This window comes from Seriola lalandi, unplaced genomic scaffold (genome assembly GCF_002814215.2).
Source record: "Seriola lalandi dorsalis isolate HSWRI2012SDOR001 ecotype SW California unplaced genomic scaffold, Sedor1 jcf7180002054926, whole genome shotgun sequence".
In the NCBI taxonomy this organism is placed as follows: domain Eukaryota; kingdom Metazoa; phylum Chordata; class Actinopteri; order Carangiformes; family Carangidae; genus Seriola; species Seriola lalandi.
In genome coordinates this window covers 792,124-812,387 of record NW_019525478.1, presented here as the reverse complement: position 1 = coordinate 812,387, position 20,264 = coordinate 792,124, and the positions used below count along the sequence as shown (strand labels likewise).

General features: G+C 43.6%; 2 protein-coding genes across 3 annotated transcripts in view; one reads left to right on the top strand and one right to left on the bottom strand.

Moving 5' to 3' along the window:
* Positions 1 to 26: 26 nt before the first annotated feature.
* LOC111673774 (ankyrin repeat and fibronectin type-III domain-containing protein 1) lies at positions 27 to 15,013 on the bottom strand. The gene is made up of 19 exons (XM_087170025.1): positions 14,844 to 15,013; positions 12,416 to 12,788; positions 11,839 to 12,145; positions 11,527 to 11,727; positions 10,114 to 10,227; positions 9,629 to 9,726; positions 9,184 to 9,274; positions 8,388 to 8,495; positions 7,711 to 7,810; positions 6,857 to 6,986; positions 6,513 to 6,632; positions 6,176 to 6,282; positions 5,734 to 5,848; positions 5,266 to 5,432; positions 4,739 to 4,916; positions 4,359 to 4,521; positions 3,465 to 3,631; positions 2,929 to 3,133; positions 27 to 2,427 (listed from the first exon to the last, which is right to left on the bottom strand). The coding sequence occupies exons 2-19, from the start codon at positions 12,575 to 12,577 to the stop codon at positions 1,640 to 1,642; spliced, it is 3,321 nt and encodes a 1,106-aa protein (XP_087026151.1). The 5' UTR covers positions 12,578 to 12,788; positions 14,844 to 15,013; the 3' UTR covers positions 27 to 1,639.
* A 3,255-nt stretch (positions 15,014 to 18,268) lies between these two features.
* The window catches only part of mei1 (meiotic double-stranded break formation protein 1), a 56,172-nt gene continuing 54,176 nt past the window's right edge, over positions 18,269 to 20,264 (top strand). Inside the window, exons 1-2 of one of the 2 annotated variants that reach the window (XM_087170048.1) lie at positions 18,269 to 18,412; positions 18,685 to 18,808. In XM_087170048.1, coding sequence (XP_087026174.1) covers positions 18,269 to 18,412; positions 18,685 to 18,808 — 268 coding nt within the window. The remainder of the gene's footprint in view (positions 18,413 to 18,684; positions 18,809 to 20,264) is intronic. The other variant, XM_087170049.1, reaches the window with a different exon arrangement.

Genomic DNA, 20,264 nt, shown 5'->3' with positions numbered 1-20,264 from the left:
AGAAATGAAACATGGAATACTAAAGCACCGTGCGACAGCTTCACAGGAGGTATTTAAAGCAGTTTTTAACAACATCATTTTGGGCAATTACAACCCACTTAACAGTTTAATACATATTGCCCTTCAGGAAATGTAGTTGTCCACATGTTCATGGTGTTTAAAGTGACTGTGTTTCTTTTATTCCTACAAAAGATAAAAACCTTGCTAATAATGTGAACTTCGTCCGATGGAAACAGCCATATTGACTTTTGTTGAGAGGCACTGAACTGCAAAGAAATGCTCTATTCAATTGTATTGTATTCTTGCATTTTCGGTACATCCCTTCGTTTTTGTGGCTCTGCTAAGAAAACCACCTCATTCTGCCACTCCACACACGTCTAATATTTGTCCATAGTCTTTTATCCAGTCGGTTCAGTCTGCATTGTTCCTGTGGTGATTCCTTTTATTAAGGTTTCCCTCTCCCAAACTGAAACACATAGAAAAGGCACTGTGAGAGCACAAACGTCCGCCAAGGCCAGAGTCAAACAACACACATCAGACTTAAGAGGGAAAAAAAAAATCCAAATTCATAGTAAATGATCCAGATCTGCACAAAGATTTAATTGGTTCTTCCCTGGCCCATCCCCCGTCCATCCCTCTACCAAGTTCGGAGCAAATAATTTCATCCCGATGACAAACAAACAACCCAACAAACAGAAACAGACACGGGTGAAAACATAACCGACTTGGCGGAGGTAATAACTTTCTGCATGCATGAATTTGAATGGATTTCATGCTCCTTAAGGAATTGAGACAAACCAAACACTTTTTTTACTTAAAGGGTAAATGGAGGCAAATAAATGAAAATGTTTGAGGATTTAAAAACCTGAATTTGAATAAACCTTTGTAGTGAGGGATCATCTGTGAAAACAACTGAAGAAACCACAGAAATCCTCCTTCGTGTCCTTCTCACGACTGTTAAACTGGCATTTTATCTTTAGGCTTTTTTTTTTTGTCTGAATCGTGTTTCTTGTGAATCTCGGCTCGAGTCGACCACAGAAAAGCAAATAGTCGAAACTGGCAAACTGGTCCGACTAACAGCAGTTACTGTATGATCAACAGGATTAGAAAATCTCACTCCCGCTTTGTTATTAAATACCAAAAGTTTACAGAGGTAAACCACAGAATAACAGCTTCTTATCGACTGCAGAGAAAACTGAACTGTATGCATTTAATATAAATTAATGTTTACCAGCTCCAACAAGCGGCAGTGTTGCTTTATACTGTAGTGAGTGATGGATTTTCAAGCCATAAGAACTGGTACTATATAACTTAGCTGATGCACACGAGAAGCTCTACTGGACTGAATATTAGAGAAGATCAGCTACAGGTCCAGACATGTGCAAACCACATAAATAAGTCTAACAAAGACATCTTTCTTTTAAGTTTCCATCTTTAGATCAGCTGCAATCATATGTTAGATGAAGTTGTATCAAGATGTCACGTGAAGTGGACACTGATGGAAAGTCAGGGACTAAGGATCAAGTCATTTCCAAACCAAAAAAATCTAACTCGGCTTTTTCTCTGTGAATCGATGGCGTCCAGCTGCTGAGGTTTTACATTGACAGAAGTTCGACGTAGGCTGCTGCTTGAGTCGATATCAGGACGAGCTGCCGGAGGGTCTGTCCCACTCCACCTGGTTTCTCGCTGGGAGGCACGGCCCCTTGCTGGGAACCTGCTGAGTCTCTGTATCCTCTGGAGGAAAATCCCAGCTCAAAACAGGCACGTCTCCACCGCTGGCGCCCGACGCGGCGTGAGAGGCCGACACCACCACCACCACGTCTTGTCCTCGTGACACCACGTTCTCGCCGTGTGCCCCCCTCACGCCGTCGCTGCTGTTGTTACAGTTCACGTCGGGTTGTGAGAGACATCCAGCTCCATCGATCAAGACTGAACTCCCCAAGTTAAAGAAGCTGTTGTTGTCACCGATCCCCAGTCCAAAGCTCTCCAGCATATCCATTACTGAGGGTGTGGGGGGGCCACTGGGGATCTCCTCCTCGATAAGACTCAGCGTGGGCAAGATGTCCACCAACTCTGCCATCTCCATCGGTCGGATCACCTCAGTGATGCTGGAGGGAAAGTCCTCCTCCCGGCTGTAGGACTCCTGTGTGTCCAGCATTGTATACGCTACTTCCAGCTGTGCGACGGCGGCCGGCTCGAGTCCAGATTCAATTAAAGCGCTCGCGCATCCTAATTCAGACGGGCCGATGCTCGTCAAGTCCACCGCCGATTGGGCGGTGATGTCCACGGGGTACCCTCCCTTGGCGACGCCCTCCGTCAACCCCAGAGCGGCCTCTTCGGGGGCGACCTCGATTCCTGCCGGGGCGGAGACCTCAGCGGTGACGACATTAGGTGGAGTCACGCTGTCTAAATTCTCTGACAGAGAAGCTAGAAAAACAAAGAGAAGTTCAGAGAGAGAGAGAGAGAGAGGGTAAAATCTTAATCCTTGATTTATAGCATCGTTCAGGCTAAAGCAAGTTGATTCACAGTTGTTTGTCACAACAGTAATTATTCTGACAGCACGAGGAGAAACAGTTTCTCATGTCAAACCCAATGTTCTCCAGACTTGACTTAAATCTTCCCTCGAGCAGCTTCAATATTGGACACAGTTTCTCTTGTTTGGCCCAATATCTATTCAACAGCTGCTTCCGATGCTTTAGGGAAGCTATACCATATGGTACTTAATGTAAATACCATATGATGCAAATTTAAAGCACCTCCTTTTATTACAGCAGTTTATATTCCCTGTGGTTCAGCTTGACGCATAAAATATCCGTAAAAAACACGGATGTTAGCAAAGTTTTAAATGAAGTTCTGTGGGGTCGCCGTCTTTAAAATGATCCTAGAGTATAATTAAAGGCCCCCCCCCCCCCAACATCATCACTGTACCTGCAATGGCTCTCTGTGCTTGCATTCGACTGGGCCACGTCATTCTGCCGGTCAAACTCTCCTCCTCTTCCTCGCCGTCGGGACGGGGCGGTGGGTCTCCACCCATCACCAGACCCAGAGGCACCGCCCCCACCCACTGCTTGGAGCGAACGCACTGCAGACAGTCCATAATCCAGCGGGCGTCCCTCCACACCACATCCAGACGCTGATGTGACGAGAGAGCACAGGAGCGCAGAGGCAGTGAAACGGTTAAACTGGTTAAAGCTACAACAAATGTCCTGCTGGTGAAAGGTCTTTAAGGGAAATATTAAAAATCTAAAATATTACTGGTGGCACGCTTTAATCAAATACACTGGTGTGTGACTCCAAGTAAAAGCCTTTATCTCTTATTCATCTCCCTCATTAACGCTGCATTAATCACAGAGGAAGAGCTGCAGACAAAAGCTTTGAGATAACCGAGATGGGGCTTTTGCAACAGCAGCTGCGGCTTTGCATCAGTGCGTTTGTGCAGTTTGTTCTGCCTTTCGTGACCTTACATGGGAAAGTTCACTGATGTGGTTCAGCCTCTCCCGGGCCTCCTGCACCTCCTTGGTGTCCAGCGCCTCCCGCAGAGCCTGCTGGGCCAGATGAGTGTCCAGCTCCAGCCTCACCCACGCCTGGCAGTACTGGGACAGGAAGTCCCGCTCATACGTCCAGAAGTGAACTGGAGGAGGGGGGAGGGGGGAGGGGGGGGCGGAGTTAAGAGGAGAGACAAATCACTACATCAAAGCTGAGAGAAAAAGCGCCAGATCTCATTAGCGCACTTTATCATACCTTTACCTGAGGGAGTTTTCAAGAGGGGTCAAAAGGGAAGACGGATTTTAACTAGAGTCACAACAAATCCTGAAGTGAGTTGGAGACTCAGGATCAAAGGACTGATTAGATTTAAAGAATAAAAAAATAGACAGTAACAGTGACTCATCTTCAGAAGACCAAAAGATCAGATGCACGTCTCACTTTCCAACCAAACTGTGGTTAAAATGCATTTTATTGGTTATTTTTGGGGTTTGTTTTTCTGAAACTATCTTATTAAACTATTTGCTTTGGTTCTTTTGAAGATGAGACACGTTTATTTACGATTCATATCTGCTATATAGAACGACTTCTGTCGCTCTGTTCTCCTGTGACGCTGCTGTTCCTTTATTTTGTTTTGTTTGTTTTTTGCTTCAAAGGGCCTGAGGACGCCATGCTGCTCTTCGTTAGAGAAGGTCGCCCCGCCAGGTGTTTTTTCTTAACCTCAAAGTCCACAGTAATCCCAGTTTGATGGATTTATCACAGCAGGAATCACAACTTTTTTTTTTTTTGCAGCCAGTGGCAGTCGCCTAGATCTCTGCTTGAAAAACACTGCAGCTGACAAATCCGGTATCTGTGGACTGCAGCTCTCCACGTACCTAGCTCAAAGATCTGCAGAGGCATGGTGAGGCCGGGCTCCTTGGTCCCCACCAGGGGCCAGTAGCTGGAGCTGAAGTCCTCGCTGGGGGGCAGCAGCAGCAGCACGGACAGCTTGTCTCCAAACTGCAGCAGCTCGCGAGTGTACACACCGTACTGGTAGGCCTGTCAGGGACACCGTATATAACATAACATGTATTTATGTGCGTGATGAAAACCTGTTGAAGTCTATGTGTTGAGCTGAATCCCCCAGAAGGCAAAATGATAAATACTGATGAACCGAACCCGTTCACATTCGTCTTCTGCTTCTTGAACGATTCATAACATCAGTATTTGGAAAAGGAGAATATTGCAGGTGGCTGTATGGAGATGTTTTTTTTACCCTGTAGAGGGGGATGTTGAGCTTCGTCAGGAGGTGTGTGACGGCCGCTCTCAGAGACCTGACAAACTCCACCAGCCCGCTGCTCTCCATCAGATTCTCGTCCTCGCCGCTCAGCAGGTTCTGGACGCTGCCGTTGGTTGTGGTGTAAACGTGACTCTGGAGCCATGTCCACTCCTCCCTGTCACACAACAATGCAGATGAAATAAAAACATGGCTATAAAAGGTGTAATAAGTGTGACTCAAGGTAAAAATAAATGAAACATATCTGCATTTTTGCACATTGTAATTACTAATTGCATACGACTTATGTTTGTTGAGACCATTTTCCAAAGCTTATTTATCTTGTGTAATCTTGTCACATGTTAATGCAGATGCAGGGAGGGGCCACTGCCTTCTTAGTCGACTTAAAGCACGTGGGTTTAAGCAACAAGTGTGGAACAGTACGGTTTTAGAAAATGCTCATCAACTGAGACCTGCTATTTATCTTTCTTTTGCCTCCAAACAGCAGAGAGTTAAAACTGCGTTACCTGGACACGTGGGCGTTGTGTCGGACCCGGGTGTGGCAGAGCAGATTGGGCAGCCTCTGGGGAACCAGGACCCTGATCTGCTCCACGGAGCTGCACAGCTTCAGGATGCCCACGTACAGGCCCGGCTGAGCCCACTGAATGCTGTGCCTGTGGAAGGACAGCTTCTCCTGGTGAACAGAGAGAAACAGGTACGGTGTTGAAGATTTCATTACTTCCTGTGTGTCATTTTGTGGTGCATTTTCGGTTTAGCTAATTCGGTTTGGGTTAAATAAATTCCAGAGCGTTTCCACGGTGATTTGAGTTGCACAGGGGGAAAAAACATGGCTCGATAGTCAAGACAGGAAAGTCAATACACTCAATCAAAATGCACTCAGTGGTCAATACATCCTGCTGCACGTAGCTGCTGCTCAGCATGTCCATGATGTTAGATGTGTCTCTGTTTTTACACAAACACAAACCCAGGTTCACCTTGAGCTGCTCATACAGCATGTCCATGGCAGTGGGCTCGGGCAGGCGAGGAGTCCTGCTGCGGTTCTTCTCCAGGCGGGCCAGGGGCAGCCAGTGGAGCGGGGGGTCGGGAGGACTTGGAGTGGAGCAGACAAATCAAGGTCAAAATGAAACGCGACCACGTGGAACCGCCTTTGAGTTTTTAATAAGTCATTTTAGTTCAGCGGCAACAACCAACAGACGGGGGGCTGCATGATTCTGACTCAGGTGATTGATTAACACATGTGGTCGATGTTGAAAATGTTTCTTTCATTATGAGTGAGCGGGGCCTGAGTGTGAGCAGCTGAATGGTGAGTCGGAAACCGTCCTTTTTATAAAGAAGAAAGCAGAGTGCGCTCGTTGTGGAGGAAATAAAACTGTCACACAGGGATTTAATGGGACGTAACAAAAAGCTCTTTCTCACCTGGGAGGGTTTGGGAACTCCTTCAGAGTCACCAGTAGCACGTTGCCCTGCCGGTCTTTCAGAGGTTCGTAGTACACCTGGCCCAGGTCGACCGTTCCCAGGGAAGACTGACAGCAGAGAAAAGGTGGAGAGGTGAAACAGAAATAAACATGAGGGGAATTAGGGATTAATGCGGTGAAACTCAGGTTGTGGGGGAACAGGTATGTAGCCTGAGATAGTGAATTGAGGCAGCGGTAAGAAGAGTAGGAGGAAGAAGAGATGTAAAGAGGTAATTAAAAAGGCAATTAACCCATTTTGATGCTTCTCACCATGCGGAGTAAGCTGCTTAACTTCCTACCTGCAGCTGGGAAACGGCTCTTAAAATGTTGTGCCTGTTCTGAAGGAGGGAGGAGGGAGATGAATGTGCGGAGGAGAGGGCCTGCTGGAGCCAGGGCACTTGTTGCCAGGCGCATGACAACTGCAAGAAAATAAAACAAAAAAAATTACCTTTTAATAATTTAAACTGCATCTCAGACGGAAAATGAGACACAGTCCTCGTTCTGTATAAACACATCTGGAGAAAACAATGGAAGACAATTCACCGACTATTGACTGTCAATGGGGTTTACAAGCTACACGCAGCATTTACTGTGCGTCAGCGTGGGTTAACTTCACGTGCACATGTCTCTGCTGACAGCTCACCTTGGCGAACCAGGGGAAGTCGTGGGTGATGGAGGTGGAGCAGCACTGGATCTCCACCAGGGGGATTTGATCTTCGGCTGTCAACAGGACGTTGTCCTTGTGGTAGAACACAGTTGCCAAGTACACGCCCCTGACCAGAGCAACGTGAGAGAGACCAAAGAAAGATGCTGATAAAACCAATAATATATATATACACACATACACACACACACATGCCCAGTGGATTTTCAAAGAGATCACTAGGAGTTCAGAGAGATCAGAGAATTTTCAAAACAGCCTTTAATCCTTCAAGTACTTTTCACAGAGCGACATGATCGTCCAACATGTTTTTAAATACATCAAATCAAGCTGTTATCACTGTCAGCGCGTAATAACTCTTAACTGCTCTGCAAGTTGATGCAAATGATGTTTTTGCGCTTTTATTCATGAAGCATTTTCCTTCTAAACCGGCACAGTCTGAATAATCCATGCAGTGTTCAACTGCTTTTTTAAATTTTTTATTATTTCTATTTTATTTTAAGTTAAACCCTTTCCTATTTAAGAGCCGTGCCGTTCATCCACCCGCTCTGTGCCGACTGCGGCCCGCTGACTGTCTGTGGCAGTCAGACGCCTCGATCAGTCACTTGCAACTCGCCACAGCTCAGTGATTTCAACCCTCATCCTTCTCAAAGGAAGCTCTTCCCTAATCTGAAAGCTTCGAGGTGACTGCTGTTTCCTTTTCAATAACCCTAACAGAGGAGAGTTCGGACTTGTGTTTTAGAAGTCCACCATACTGTAATCGCATCACATTTAATCCGTTGGTCCCCGTGCCCTCGAGGGAGGAGTGGGACAGGTGAGACAGATGGAGTGCTTACCTTTGTAGGAGGCGAACAAACTTGGTGGCGGACTGGAACAGTTGTTTGATGCCTCGAGACACAGAGAGACGCTTGCTGGGACTCTGGGGCTTCGAGCTCTCTGCGGAGCGAAGAGGAGACGAGGATCAGATGGAGAGAGAGAGAGAGAGAGAGAGAGAGAGAAACACTTTATCTGCCAGAGCACATTCACTGTGCACTCACAAGATATTTGATTGGGAGACGGCAAGTGAAACGGTTTTTCTCTGTAGTGAATAGAGCTGACACAGACAGTATGTGGCTGCTATAAAATGTTGTAAAGTGGGGATGAAAAGCAGAAACATGAGCATATTAGGTTCTTATGAAACATCACAACAAATACGCCGCAACGTCCCTGATGCTCGGGATGATTTCTGACATTTCACCATGTCACACCCCCGGTGCACCCACAGTATGTGGCAAATAAAAACTATTTGGAGAGCGTCTTACATCCATATTTTCATGCCTTTCCTTCAGATGCTGAGTGTTGGCATGAGGCAAGATGCAAGGAGAGGAGTGACAGATTTTAATAGAAAGACTTTGATTTTATTGCATTTAATGATGGATATGTAAATATTAGGAGATTCATTCATTACTGTGGCGATAACTAACAGGAACTGCATATGTGTGACTGATGCAGTGGTTAAAGACCCTGGTGTTACCTATGCAGTATCCTCTGTAATGTGGTTCTCTGGCATCTTCCAGCAGTTTCCTCACTATGACCTCATGGTTCCTGAGCTGAGACTTGACACCGACACACTCTCTCCAACCTGCACAAGGAAGCGAGAGAGAGAGAGAGAGAAACAAACCATCAATTCAATTTTCATGCAATTAAGGGAAAATCATTCAAGACATCAAGAGCTCATCTGCAGGCAAGTCCTGAGCGCTGCTTGTTCCTATCTTGGTTGATTAGGAGGCGAGAGCGATTGCATGGGAGACCATCTGTGTGCTGTGACTCTGAGAGGTTCAGTGCTGATTCATCCTGAGCTGCTGAGACTTTGCCGCCTCCTGAGTTGGATATGAATTTCAAGTAAAATTTTGTTACCTAACTGATACCGCGTCGTAAATATCACCATGGTGGTTGTGTTCTGACTAATGTTTGCATTCGTTTGCATATTTTTTGTCTCCATTTGAAAAGATTAAACGGAGAGTAACAAAAAAAAGGAATGAAGGGAGGAAGAGCAGGCGGCGTGCAGGAAAGACTCTGAGCCGAATTCAAACTCAAAGCAGCGCGAGCACAAGGCCCATTGACTCACAGTGACATCTTTAATTCTTCACGTTTTAATAATTCATTAATCCACCAGCCGTGAGTGGATTCCACTTCTTCCACATGGAGCTTGATGTCAGCCAAAGTCATTTCGTTACACGGGGGAGAAAGAGGGGGTAAAAGAATGGAGTCCTTTTTTTCGCAGCAGCAAATCCACATTCATCAAAGTTTTTGCAGTTCAGTATACTCACTGGAGGGGGCGGCGCTGACTGGAGCAGAGCACTGAGGCGGGCCCCATCCTTTCACATTGTAGGCACTCACTCTCACAAAGTAATGCACCCCCTGCATTTGGAGAAGCGCACCAGACAGCCAAAATTATCATCATGCATTAAACCTCGGGAATTGTCCGTCCCGGGACAAAGAAATCCACATGGCGCTCTCATTATTAATTCATCTGGTTAAGTAAGGCGGTTGAGCAGGATAAGTGTTCTCTTATGTGAAGTGGTTCAGCAGCAGTAGATGATGATTGGGGAGCGATAAGAGCTATTGTGTGTGTGCATAATAACACGTCCCTGAACTATTCAAATATGAGTTTTTGTATGTATATACTTATGCGTGTGTTTGCAGTTAGTATCTGATGTTTGCTTGCCTGTGTGTGTGTGTGTGTGTTTCGTGTGTGTGTGCTTTATGACTTACCGCTGTGAGTCCCTTGATACTGTAAGAGGGATTCTTGGTCTCTGTAACTTGGGCTGAGGCGAGGATGCGTTTGAAGCTGGCTGAGGAGCTCCATTCCACTACGAACACAAAACAATCCCACTGACAGATTATTCTCTGGCTTTCCTCAAACCCCCACAGGGCCACAACTAAGGATCTGACTGTTTACAGTGTTTGGGAACTTGCTGTACCTGGGCTTAATCTACCCCTTGGCTGCCAGGTATGACATTTATGCAGCTGTTAAACCGAGTAGCAGAAATGGAGATGGCGAACTGGAGACGTAAATATAGAGCTTTTACACCTGCCAGCTTCAGTGATGTGTGAGACTTTGATTATGTTGGACCAATACAGTAAATATTCCATTAATTCCTTTCTGTACACATCATGCCTCTGTCCATTTCTTGTCATACCTCTCAGTAACACATTCATCCACCCATCTGTGGAAAATCTTCTTATTTGCAGCCTACCTCTGTAGCGGGTGATGAGCCCCATGTTGTCACCCTCTGGCTCTTTGATCGCCACAAACAAAGAGGACGTGCTGGTCACCACTATGGACACGTGACTGGGAGGGCCGGGGAGCTCTGGGTGACACATTTAAAAAAAAAAAGATCAGTTCATTCTGAGGGAAATACAACTATAACAACCACAGAGAAATGTAATGTATACAGTCCCATCAAAACTCCCAGACATTTGACACCTGACAAGTTTATGTGTGCAGTTAAATTAATGAATATTGTGCAGCCAAAACAGCCATTGTGCTCAGCCAGTATGAAGCTATACTTCCCTGCGTTGCCCCAAGACACTGCACTCTGACCTGCCAAGATGTGAATGTGAATAGAGCAGTAAACTACTGCAACATTATTACTGCAACAGCAGCGGTAACATTAGCCCGGTTAAAATGAAATTCAGCGTTGTGATCAAATATAATTGTGTTCTTCTCATTGATTCTCGCCAAAGGGGTTTTTTTTTTTTTTTACTATTATTTATTTTTATAGTTTGCTCATCCGAAGCTGTGACCCCGAGTGAATGGATGGAGTCAAAGGGGCCTCAGATAAAAAAAACACACTTTAAATTTAAAGCCTTGGGCCGACACTCTTACCCAGAGAGATTTGTAATGAGAGAGCGCTTAATTTCACTGCCTCCGGAAAGGAGAGCCGGGCCCTTATTGACCTCACAGTGACGCCGCGATCATAAAAGAGCCAGGAAAAGAAAACTGCGAGTGCTTGAGAGAGGAATAAAAATGAAAACTAAGCAGAACTGTTTATACAGAGCAATTAAAGTCGGTACATATAATTTAACAAAAACAGGAGAGGTTGAACCAGCGGAGAGCCGGGGGTGAGAAAGAGATTTGAGGAGGCTGTTGCAGGGAGGAAAGCAAGGCTTAATATAGCTGAGCAGAGGTTGCACCAAAGGCTTGTGGATTCCTACTCTCATATATATAAATATATATAAATATATATAGGCTATATATAGGCTATATACACCATCACCAAGGTTTTGAATTTGATACAACTGGCGGCTGGTGGAGGAAGAATAGGACATGAGAGAGTTTAGAAAAATGTTGATGACCAGGCGGTCTGTTGAATTTGTTGAACGAGCTGAAACGGGACGGAGGGAGGGATCCTTTCAAGAGGCCAGCCGGGAAATCAGTAAAAAAAAAAAACCTAAGAGAGAAGTTGGGCTGAATGTCTGATCACTGAGGGCTTTGTCAGCAGTGATGGAGAGCTTTGTAGAAGAGGGCTGGGGGGAAAAAACAACAACAACATAGTTCTACCTTTTATTGAGACAGAAAATGCAAGAACACCTGTTATTTCTAACGAGCGAGGACTGGAAAAACAAAACAACAAAATGCCACGAGCTTGACCCCAGAGACCACCGACCTGTCTTGTGGAAGTTCTCCCTCATCCGGCAATACAGCTGAAGCCTGAGGCTCCAGAGGCGGATGTGTCTCTGGATGTCGGACTGCACCTGAGGCCCCGCCCCCGTCTTCCTCACCAACTCCCTCTTCCTGTCGTCCACACGTTTGCCCGCCAGTGCCACCAGGGCGTCCAGCTTAAGTGCCCACTCTGCTGGTCGGCACACTGAGAGGAGGGGACAGAGTCTGAACAATGGTTTGAACTGAACTGTGACCTTTTACAATGGCATTTACAAAAAAAAAAAAAAAAAAAACAATCAGACAGAACGTTTCTTACAAACGGGGTTATGTCTGGCTCCCGCCTTTGTCAGCACGTGGAGCAGCGGGGAGTTGTGTGTGAGGGCGGCCACGTCCAGAGGGACCAGGCCCTGTTCGCTCACCCTGTTCACCCCCTTCTCCCTCTCTCTCTCCCAGTCCTTTTCTTTCCTCTCTCCTCTCTCCCACAAGCTTCCTCCTCCTCCTCCTCCTCCTCCACCTCCTCCTCCGCTTCCTCCTCCTCCTCCACAGCCGGTGTGGTCTCTGGACAGCAGGCTTTGTACAGCCAAAGTGTCCTCGTTTTCCACTGCCTCCCACAGAGTCTGGTACTAAATGGGGAAAAGGAGAGACAGGGTAGAGCCACGGGAGGGTGGGCAGGTGGGGGGGCGGGGGGCGTAAGAGGGTTCACACCAAAAAGACAGATTTATTTAATGAGACAGTTGCTGTGCAGAGGAAGAGACATTAAATCAGGACACGTCAAAAATAAATCAAATCTGCAGTCTCACCTGAGATAATTCACTCACACCGACACAGACTCACGTGTAATATCAAAGAAAGATCTGATCGTTTCAAACCACAATGAAACCCAAATATCTTACAGCATCTGCAGACTTGCTGAGGTGTCCGGGCGCGTCCGTTTCCCCGGCAACAGATGTCTCCCCGCCCCTCAGTCTGACGGACAGGTTTCTGTAAATGCGTTTGGGGGAGACGGGACCCAGAGAGCGCCGGCGCTGGGGAGGGTTCCTCATGGATACCGACATGACAGGAGAGGAGGAAGAGGAGGAGGAGAGGAGGAAGAGGAGGAGGAGTATGAACAGAAGGAGCACAGGAAGACGGAGAAAAGCAGAGGAGGATGAAGAAATAGCTGCAAGTGTGATGGGTTTGGTTAGTTCATGGAAAGAAAGATGCGACAGGAAAGTGACATTTGAAACTTAGGCAGAGTATGAGGAAAGGTGAGAGTCATTAGAAAACCTGGAGGAGTGAGTAACAGGAAATGAGAGTGAGAAGTAAAACGAGAAGAGAGGGGGAAAAAAACAACAACAATCTATAGTCAGGTTCACACAAATTATTCTACAGTAAAAGCAATTTTATGCCAACTTGAAGGGTGAGTATAGGCTGAGCTGAGTGCTGCTGTTGTGTGGGCGGATAAATGGATAAAAGTTACAATGCCGGTGCACAGTAGATGAAAAATGGCTTGAAGCATTTATTTTTGTGCCTCTTACTATTCTCCCTCTTTGTGCTTTTCTCAGCGACTCTATAATGTGACGCGGGTTTTATTCTCCCTGAATGGAGTCTCTCAGCGCGCAGAGCAGCTGACCCCGTCCGTCTAATTAACTCAAGAGAAGCAATCTCATGTGGGAGAGTCATGATTGTTTCCTATATAATAAATATGAATCTCTTCATTTCATCGGCATGAAGACACGACAGTAACGATGCTTCTTCTATCAGTTCCGTTGCATCTTCTCTTACAACTTTTTATTATTTCCCAACACTTGGGGCCCATGCAGTCTGACTTAGTCCTCTTCAGTCAGCAACTCTTCTCTTTCATTTGTCTCTTTCTCTTTTCACAGTCCTACAGTTTGGAGTGATTTTCACATGGCTTCGCTTTACGTCACGCCCCAAGCATTTGAATCTGAAGAGCATCTTTGTGAGAAAAGAAAAAGGGAAAAGGGGAGGAGGGGGTACTCAAACTCTCTCTCTCTCAAATCTCTGTCATCTTTTTCTCTTGTCACCACTTTCCCATCTAAAAGAAAAGCCTCAAATTTCAGTGTTTTTCTGTTTCTCTCTCTCTCTTTTTTTTTTTTGAATTTCATGTCTCTGTCGAGTCGAGTCCCGCTGTGTGGCTGAGTACTGCTCTGTCCTTGTGTGAAACTGAATACTCCCCTGGTTGGTGCTCAGTATGAGGGCTCTGGCCCCGGTGACACCACATGTCACAGTGACGCTGCACATCGCCGCCTCACCGTGTGACTCAGTGTGCGGGGACGCAGGGGCATAGGGGTAATACCAGCCACTGTTATTGGTGCAGTTTTCCACTTTGTTTATTTTTGTCTTACATCAGTTGTGGAAAGTGCTGATGAGACGGTCGAGAGAGGAGACGAGCTTCAGTGTTTTTCTTTTTAAGGCAACACAAAGACAAAGACAAAGACACCTGGGAGCAGGAGAAACAAGTGTTTGCAAAGTGCAGGCGAGAGAATGACAGTTATGTGAGCGGGGTAATGTAAGGCACTTAAAAAAAACCGTGCCTATGCTGACCCATTAAAAGACGTCACTATCGATTCATCGTGGTTTTGTTGCATGTCAGTCTCTCAGATTGTGGTGAGGTTTTTTTTTTAGTTTTATCTCTGTGGCCTTCACGCCGAGAGCAGCTATGCTGAATATTTGCAAATAGACTTTCTGTTTTGTCAGGTTCAGCTGTGCATGGAAACATCTGATGAGTAATATGTCTGATGCCTCAGGAAGTAATGCACTACAGTCATTTGTGCGAATAAGCCACATGGGTATCACCTTCAGGTTTTTACCATACATTGCTTTCTACTTTTTCCACAGTTTATGTCCTACAGATTATTTAAAAGCACAGCATTGCAACAGGCTACATTTAAGGATAAAAAACAAGATAAAAGGCAGATTAGGAAGCTTAACACTTCCTACATTTGACAAACAACAGCAGAACTGTAGGCAATGAAAGTTTCATCTAGCCTGATCAATACAGACACTACAACCCAACTCACAGAAAAAGTTTCTGCAAGCTACAACACATCATTTTTCTTTTCTTTTTAACAAATGAAATTGTTGTATTCTTACAGTAATTCTAAGGAATATCACACATAAACTGTTTAGACAAGGGTTAAAAATGTGTCTGTCAGAAAAAAGCCAATGAAAAAATACCATAAAGTGTCGAAAAACAACTTTTAATAGCGTGACACATGATGGAGAAACGAGGTCTACACATGTCGTCCACTAGGTTAAAAGAAAAACACTTAGAAGGATCGTTCAGTGATACTGAGGTGAGAAGTTAAAACGTCTTACCGTCGGTCCACACTTTCACTTCAATCGGCCTTTTCTGCGTCGCTGCCCCGCGACATGTTTTATTTCTTCACAGACGTTCAGCTGCTCAGCTGATGAAATCCATCGCACCGACTCCAGGAGTTTTCACCTCTGACGGTGAAGCGCACCTGAAAGCTGCACCCGAGTGAGAGACCGTCGCGTCTCCTACACACACACGCACACACACGCACGCACGCACGCACACTCCTTGTTCCGCCCTCCCCCTACTTTATCTCATTGAATTTCTCACAACAAAACTTTTTTTTTTGTTTGTTAAATAACTAAAAGCAGTGTTGTCTGATATAAACTGTAAGCTGACAGGTGACCTGATATGTTATGTTTAATTTTGGGGTTTAAGATTAATCCGGGATTTTGTATCCGCAGTATGATTTTCAGATTTGATGAATCTGTCCTTTCAGAATATGTATCTCGCTTTAGTGTCTCGTTAGCAAGAGATTAATTAGTGTAAATGTTTTATTTACAGTGAATGCACGTTGTTGAGGAGTAAAGCAGCTTGATGTTACTAAAAAGACAACACAGTCTCCACTGCAGCTTTGTACAGAAAGGTTTGCTGTAGTGGAAGGTATTTACTTGTATGTGATAATTATCTTAACCAAAAAAAAGAAAAAGAAAGAAAGAAGCTGTTTCTGCTGCGTGGCCAGTAACATAACAACAGGCTATGTTGCAATAATGTGTGCAGAGTGATGTGACAATGTGTGGGTTGAGGTGAATGGAAACAGGTATAGAGAGCTATATTTAGGGCAGCTCAACACCCCCACTGATGGCTACTGTACGGGTGGTGGAGTAAAATCAGCAGAAAATATTCAACTATCAATCATAACTATCAATGCATGATTCTTTCACAGTACAGGCTAATCTTAGAGTGCGTGTGTGTGTGTGTGTGTGTGTGTGTTGGGTGGGAACACACAGGAAGTGGTTCAAAGATATATCAAGCCAAATGACAGAAAAGCAAAGGGCAAGCCCTGATGTGAAAGATGTTTGCATGTTAAGTCTCCATTTACGCTTGAGCAGAAGCCGACTGCATTTGTTACTGTGCTCCACCGGCCCCTGGAGAATTATCTATGTGCAGTTGTTGTCAAATAAAGTTGACAGATATGCGTTGGCTCCCACCTGAGCAGTGAGGAGAGGGCTCTCTGTCTGTCTCTCTATCTGTCACTTCCTTGCTCTCAGGGGCCAATAAAGCTGCACAGACTGATGGATTTAGCTCCTGTCCAAGCACAAATGGCGACTTTAGAGACAAATATTTTCCAACTTCTCATCAGAGGTCTGCTACGCTTCTCTGTCAGCCAAACAGGGCTTTGACCACTTCCTGCACACACGGTCCCAACACAGTACACTTTGCCTTCAGTAAGTTTGCTGGAGCACAGCGGACTTGTCAAAGGCAACAGATATTGCACACCAAGAGACTATGAGAGATTAGGCTACTGCACACACTTACACCCATGCGCACGCAGAAGCACACACTCACACCGAAGCAGAGCTAAGCTGGCTACATTTTATGTCATGCACTACTTTGATGTGCGGTGAACTGTGTTTAAGGAGAAGTACAGAGAGATGATAAATTGACATGTTGGTAGTGGCTGATACTCGCCCCCACATTCATATCGTCAGATAGTTTCTCAGTTGCCGAGAGGCTTCTGTTGTCATGGTGATAACCAAATTGAGGCCTTCACAGCATATCATTCAGCAAACATTCATTAGGGGATAAATTGATGTTGATACATCATTTTGAAGATAATAATGTATACATTTTGCTGAAATATAGGATATCAGCCTGCCCTTGACCTTTTGATAACACTACTGCATAAATAACTGAGGAGGAAGATGATTTTCAGGCAATTCAAGTACAAAAATTAATTATAAATGTGATGGTAAGACAGATAAAGTATTTCCATGACTAGTTTTAATAAAAGCCAGTGCCTCAATCACTGCCAGTCACAGTCACTAAGATAATATTTGAGATTCTACAGAAATATCAAGAACATTCTAATATTTTTCCAATAGTTATAGACTCAACTTCACAAATCCTGTCAAATAATAAAGCTCTTAAATCAGAACCTTTAAATCTGAATCAATCCACCTATTAAAGAGTCCCTGGATGCACCTTCTTCATTGCTTATGAATGGCATGAGAAGAAACGTAATGATAAACATGTTTCATAAATTCTTCTCAGAGATAAATTCTGCTGGAGTTCACATTTGAAAGATAATGTAATCTGGAAAAAATCCTATCCTGGCTTTTACTTCTCTGGCAGCCAACTGGATTATAGTGTTATTATCAAAGACATTCATTTCAAAATAATACACAAAATGTATTCAGTGCTCTATCATCTCCAGAAGTGATTATAGATAATTGTGAATGGTGAAAAATGTTTCTAATATGAAATAACAATAGAAGTTTTGGTGTGATTTACAGTGGACTCAGATATTTACAGTAATAATGATTCTTAATACTTTATCCCACGAGTTATTATTCTAAAATGTTGTTAATTTACTTATTTTAACCAACTTTTTTTTTACTTTTGAGTGAGTTGAGCTTCTTCTTCTTACACACACAGTATGAAAGAAGTATCTCTGAGGACAAATCCTTACACAGCACATCTATGTAATTATTGGTAATTTTAAACTTTAAAAGAATATTTTTTTCGGCTACTTTTCTAATGATTTTTTTTAAACATAATGATTCTTAATACTTTATCCCACGAGTTATTATTTGTTACTATGAATAATAACAAGCCTCTAAAATGTTGTTAATTTACTTATTTTAACCAACTTTTTTTTTTACTTTTGAGTGAGTTGAGCTTCTTCTTCTTACACACACAGTATGAAAGAAGTATCTCTGAGGACAAATCCTTACACAGCACATCTATGTAATTATTGGTAATTTTAAACTTTAAAATAATATTTTTTCGGCTACTTTTCTAATGATTTTTTTTAAACATAATGATAAAATGTTCTCAGTACTCGTGTATTCTTTGCTACTATACTTATTTTTGTACCTTTGTACCAATGTTAACAGTATATTGTTAAATAAAGTTTTGATTGAAAGGTGGGGGAGGGGCGTATAAAGTTTGAGCATATAACCTGTAGTTGTATAATTAATGTAGCACGACGGTTAACATGCTACATAGTTTACCAATTTAAGGTATTTTATGTGATGGCTTAATCAATACTTACGTACTTTTTACATAAGAAAACGCAGACTGCAATTTAAAAGTTTGTTTTTGACGAGCAGGACGGACGAAGTTGCTAATTAGCTAGCGGAAAAAAAGCTATAGCTAACTTCAGTAACGGCTTACTCGTCGGCTAATAACAGTTGCTAGCTAGCTTTTCAACTCGACCGCCGAGCCGAGGAACCGAGTTTTCAACAGGTGAAAACGGAGGATCATGATGAGCGTAGATGTTGTTTATGACAAGATCCACTTCAGACATGACCCGAAATGGAGCGGTCGACTGGGACCTGCCGAGGGCGGCGGGCTGCTGGTCTGTGTGGCCTGTGTCATTGAAATGATTGAGAGTGAAGATGTTGCGGTGAGGATTATATAATGAACTCGTTTCATCCTATTTAAATGTGAAGCTTTCCTCCCACCAGAGTTAACCTGTCCACTATAGCTATAGCTGAAAAGTGTATATTAAGTTATAGGTGTGTATCATCCACCAGCATATCCTTTCCCAGGTACTTGTTAGGATTTAGCAGAAAATATTTATGGAGAAAACATTATCCTATTAATGTCCCTTGATGCACAGGCTTTATTTACTCTCTCTTTACTGTCTTTCTCACTCAATTTGTCTCTGTTGTACAGTCAGTGAGGAAGTTTGTTGCCTTGTCTGGTATCAGTGGGGTGCTGAAGTGTTCTCCAGGCGCCTTGGGAGAGCTGCTCCAACAGGACAACAGAGCCTCTATGCGTTTTACAGCTTCACTACTGGGTGAGAAACAGTGTCACGTACAACACAAGACTAGGATGTGAGGGAAGGACTTGCAAGAATCATTAGGAAGCACTGGACTTTTCTGGGTTGTTTGGAAGGCCACTTACTCATTAAAAAACAGGAAGCATCTATAGTAAGTGGGACTGAGCAGTGCACAGATCGTCCAATTTGATACTGACCGTTATTAACCATCTGGTTGTTCCAGACATCTCGCTGGCTTGAGTTTGGTTGCATGACTTTCCTTCTCCTTGGAACTAATCTCCGCCTCGTCATTCCACAGTTGTGCTAGTGCCTCAGTCACATCGCTACTTTTTCTGCAAGGTCAGACTGAACAACTGAGACTTTAGATCTTATCACATTTCCTGAGCAGTGAGATATAGGGACATTCACAATACTCAACAGAATACAGTTTTATTTTTAAAAAATAAATAAAAACAAGATTCACATAGATAACATTTCTTTCGCATTATGGGCATAACCATACAATACATTAATTTTCTGATGAACTAGGCAGATATTTGGGCCTTTACTAATTACAGAGTATCATACTTTGTCCTGTAAATACGACTGATTTTCCTTTTTCACGACAGCTATGTTAAATATGAGGTGAAGTTGTGTTGTCATTGTATAGTTTAATTATATACAATTTATCGATCCTCTAAAATAATTCACATGGATTATAGTCACGTGGACAGTTTTGCTTCTGGCTGTTTAAATATTTCAGATGTTTTCCTTTCAATCAAAAATACATTTTTTGGTCAATACTCTTTTTTTTTTTGAAATAGTTCAAATAAAACCCACAGTGGCACAAAATATCAGCTATTGGCATAAATTTGTTTAGTATGCAGTTTCATACTCTGCTGATCGCAGAGTCAGACAAATTCTCTATGTAATATTCAGAACAGTCAACAACACATCTGATAACAAAGCAGAATGACTGATGCAAATCTTCAAGCAGGGAATGACTTTAGCATTTATCCCTTTATCGTGAAGGTATATAAAGTCAAAAATATTGTGTGTGTATTAGATAGCACTGGTGAGTTCCACTCTACCACTGCTATGATTATAACTGTGTTTTTATGGTATTGCATCATCAGAGGATATTACTGATACTCCCCCCTCACTGGATACACTTATCTAGGTTATTGCAGCATAAAGTATTAGGCCTATACAATTTTAGCTCCAATCAAATTAGTGCAATGACAGAATATATGGTAAAATGGTAAGCCTGTAAAATCTCTGACCAATAAGACAAGACATTAAAAGAGCCATTACAGTGCTTGTGGTCTGCTGAACTGAGCTATACCATTTACCCATGAGAACATAATCCAATATAAAATATGTCTTTTATCCCCCCCCCCCCTTACACACTATTGTGTAACTTGTTTACATGTATGGTAGTATTTACAAATGCAGCATAGAACTGTTGTCATTTGTTACACACTTGCTTCATGAT

What these genes read in the sequence shown, in the direction of transcription:
- LOC111673774 (XM_087170025.1), bottom strand. Translation starts at nt 12,577, where the DNA reads ATGTCGGTATCCATGAGGAACCCTCCCCAGCGCCGGCGCTCTCTGGGT. An exon ending in TCAGCAAGTCTGCAGATGCT is followed by an intron (nt 12,146 to 12,415) that starts GTAAGATATTTG and finishes TTCCCCATTTAG; the next exon opens with TACCAGACTCTGTGGGAGGC. An exon ending in ACTTCCCCTGGTTCGCCAAG is followed by an intron (nt 6,633 to 6,856) that starts GTGAGCTGTCAG and finishes ATTTTCTTGCAG; the next exon opens with TTGTCATGCGCCTGGCAACA.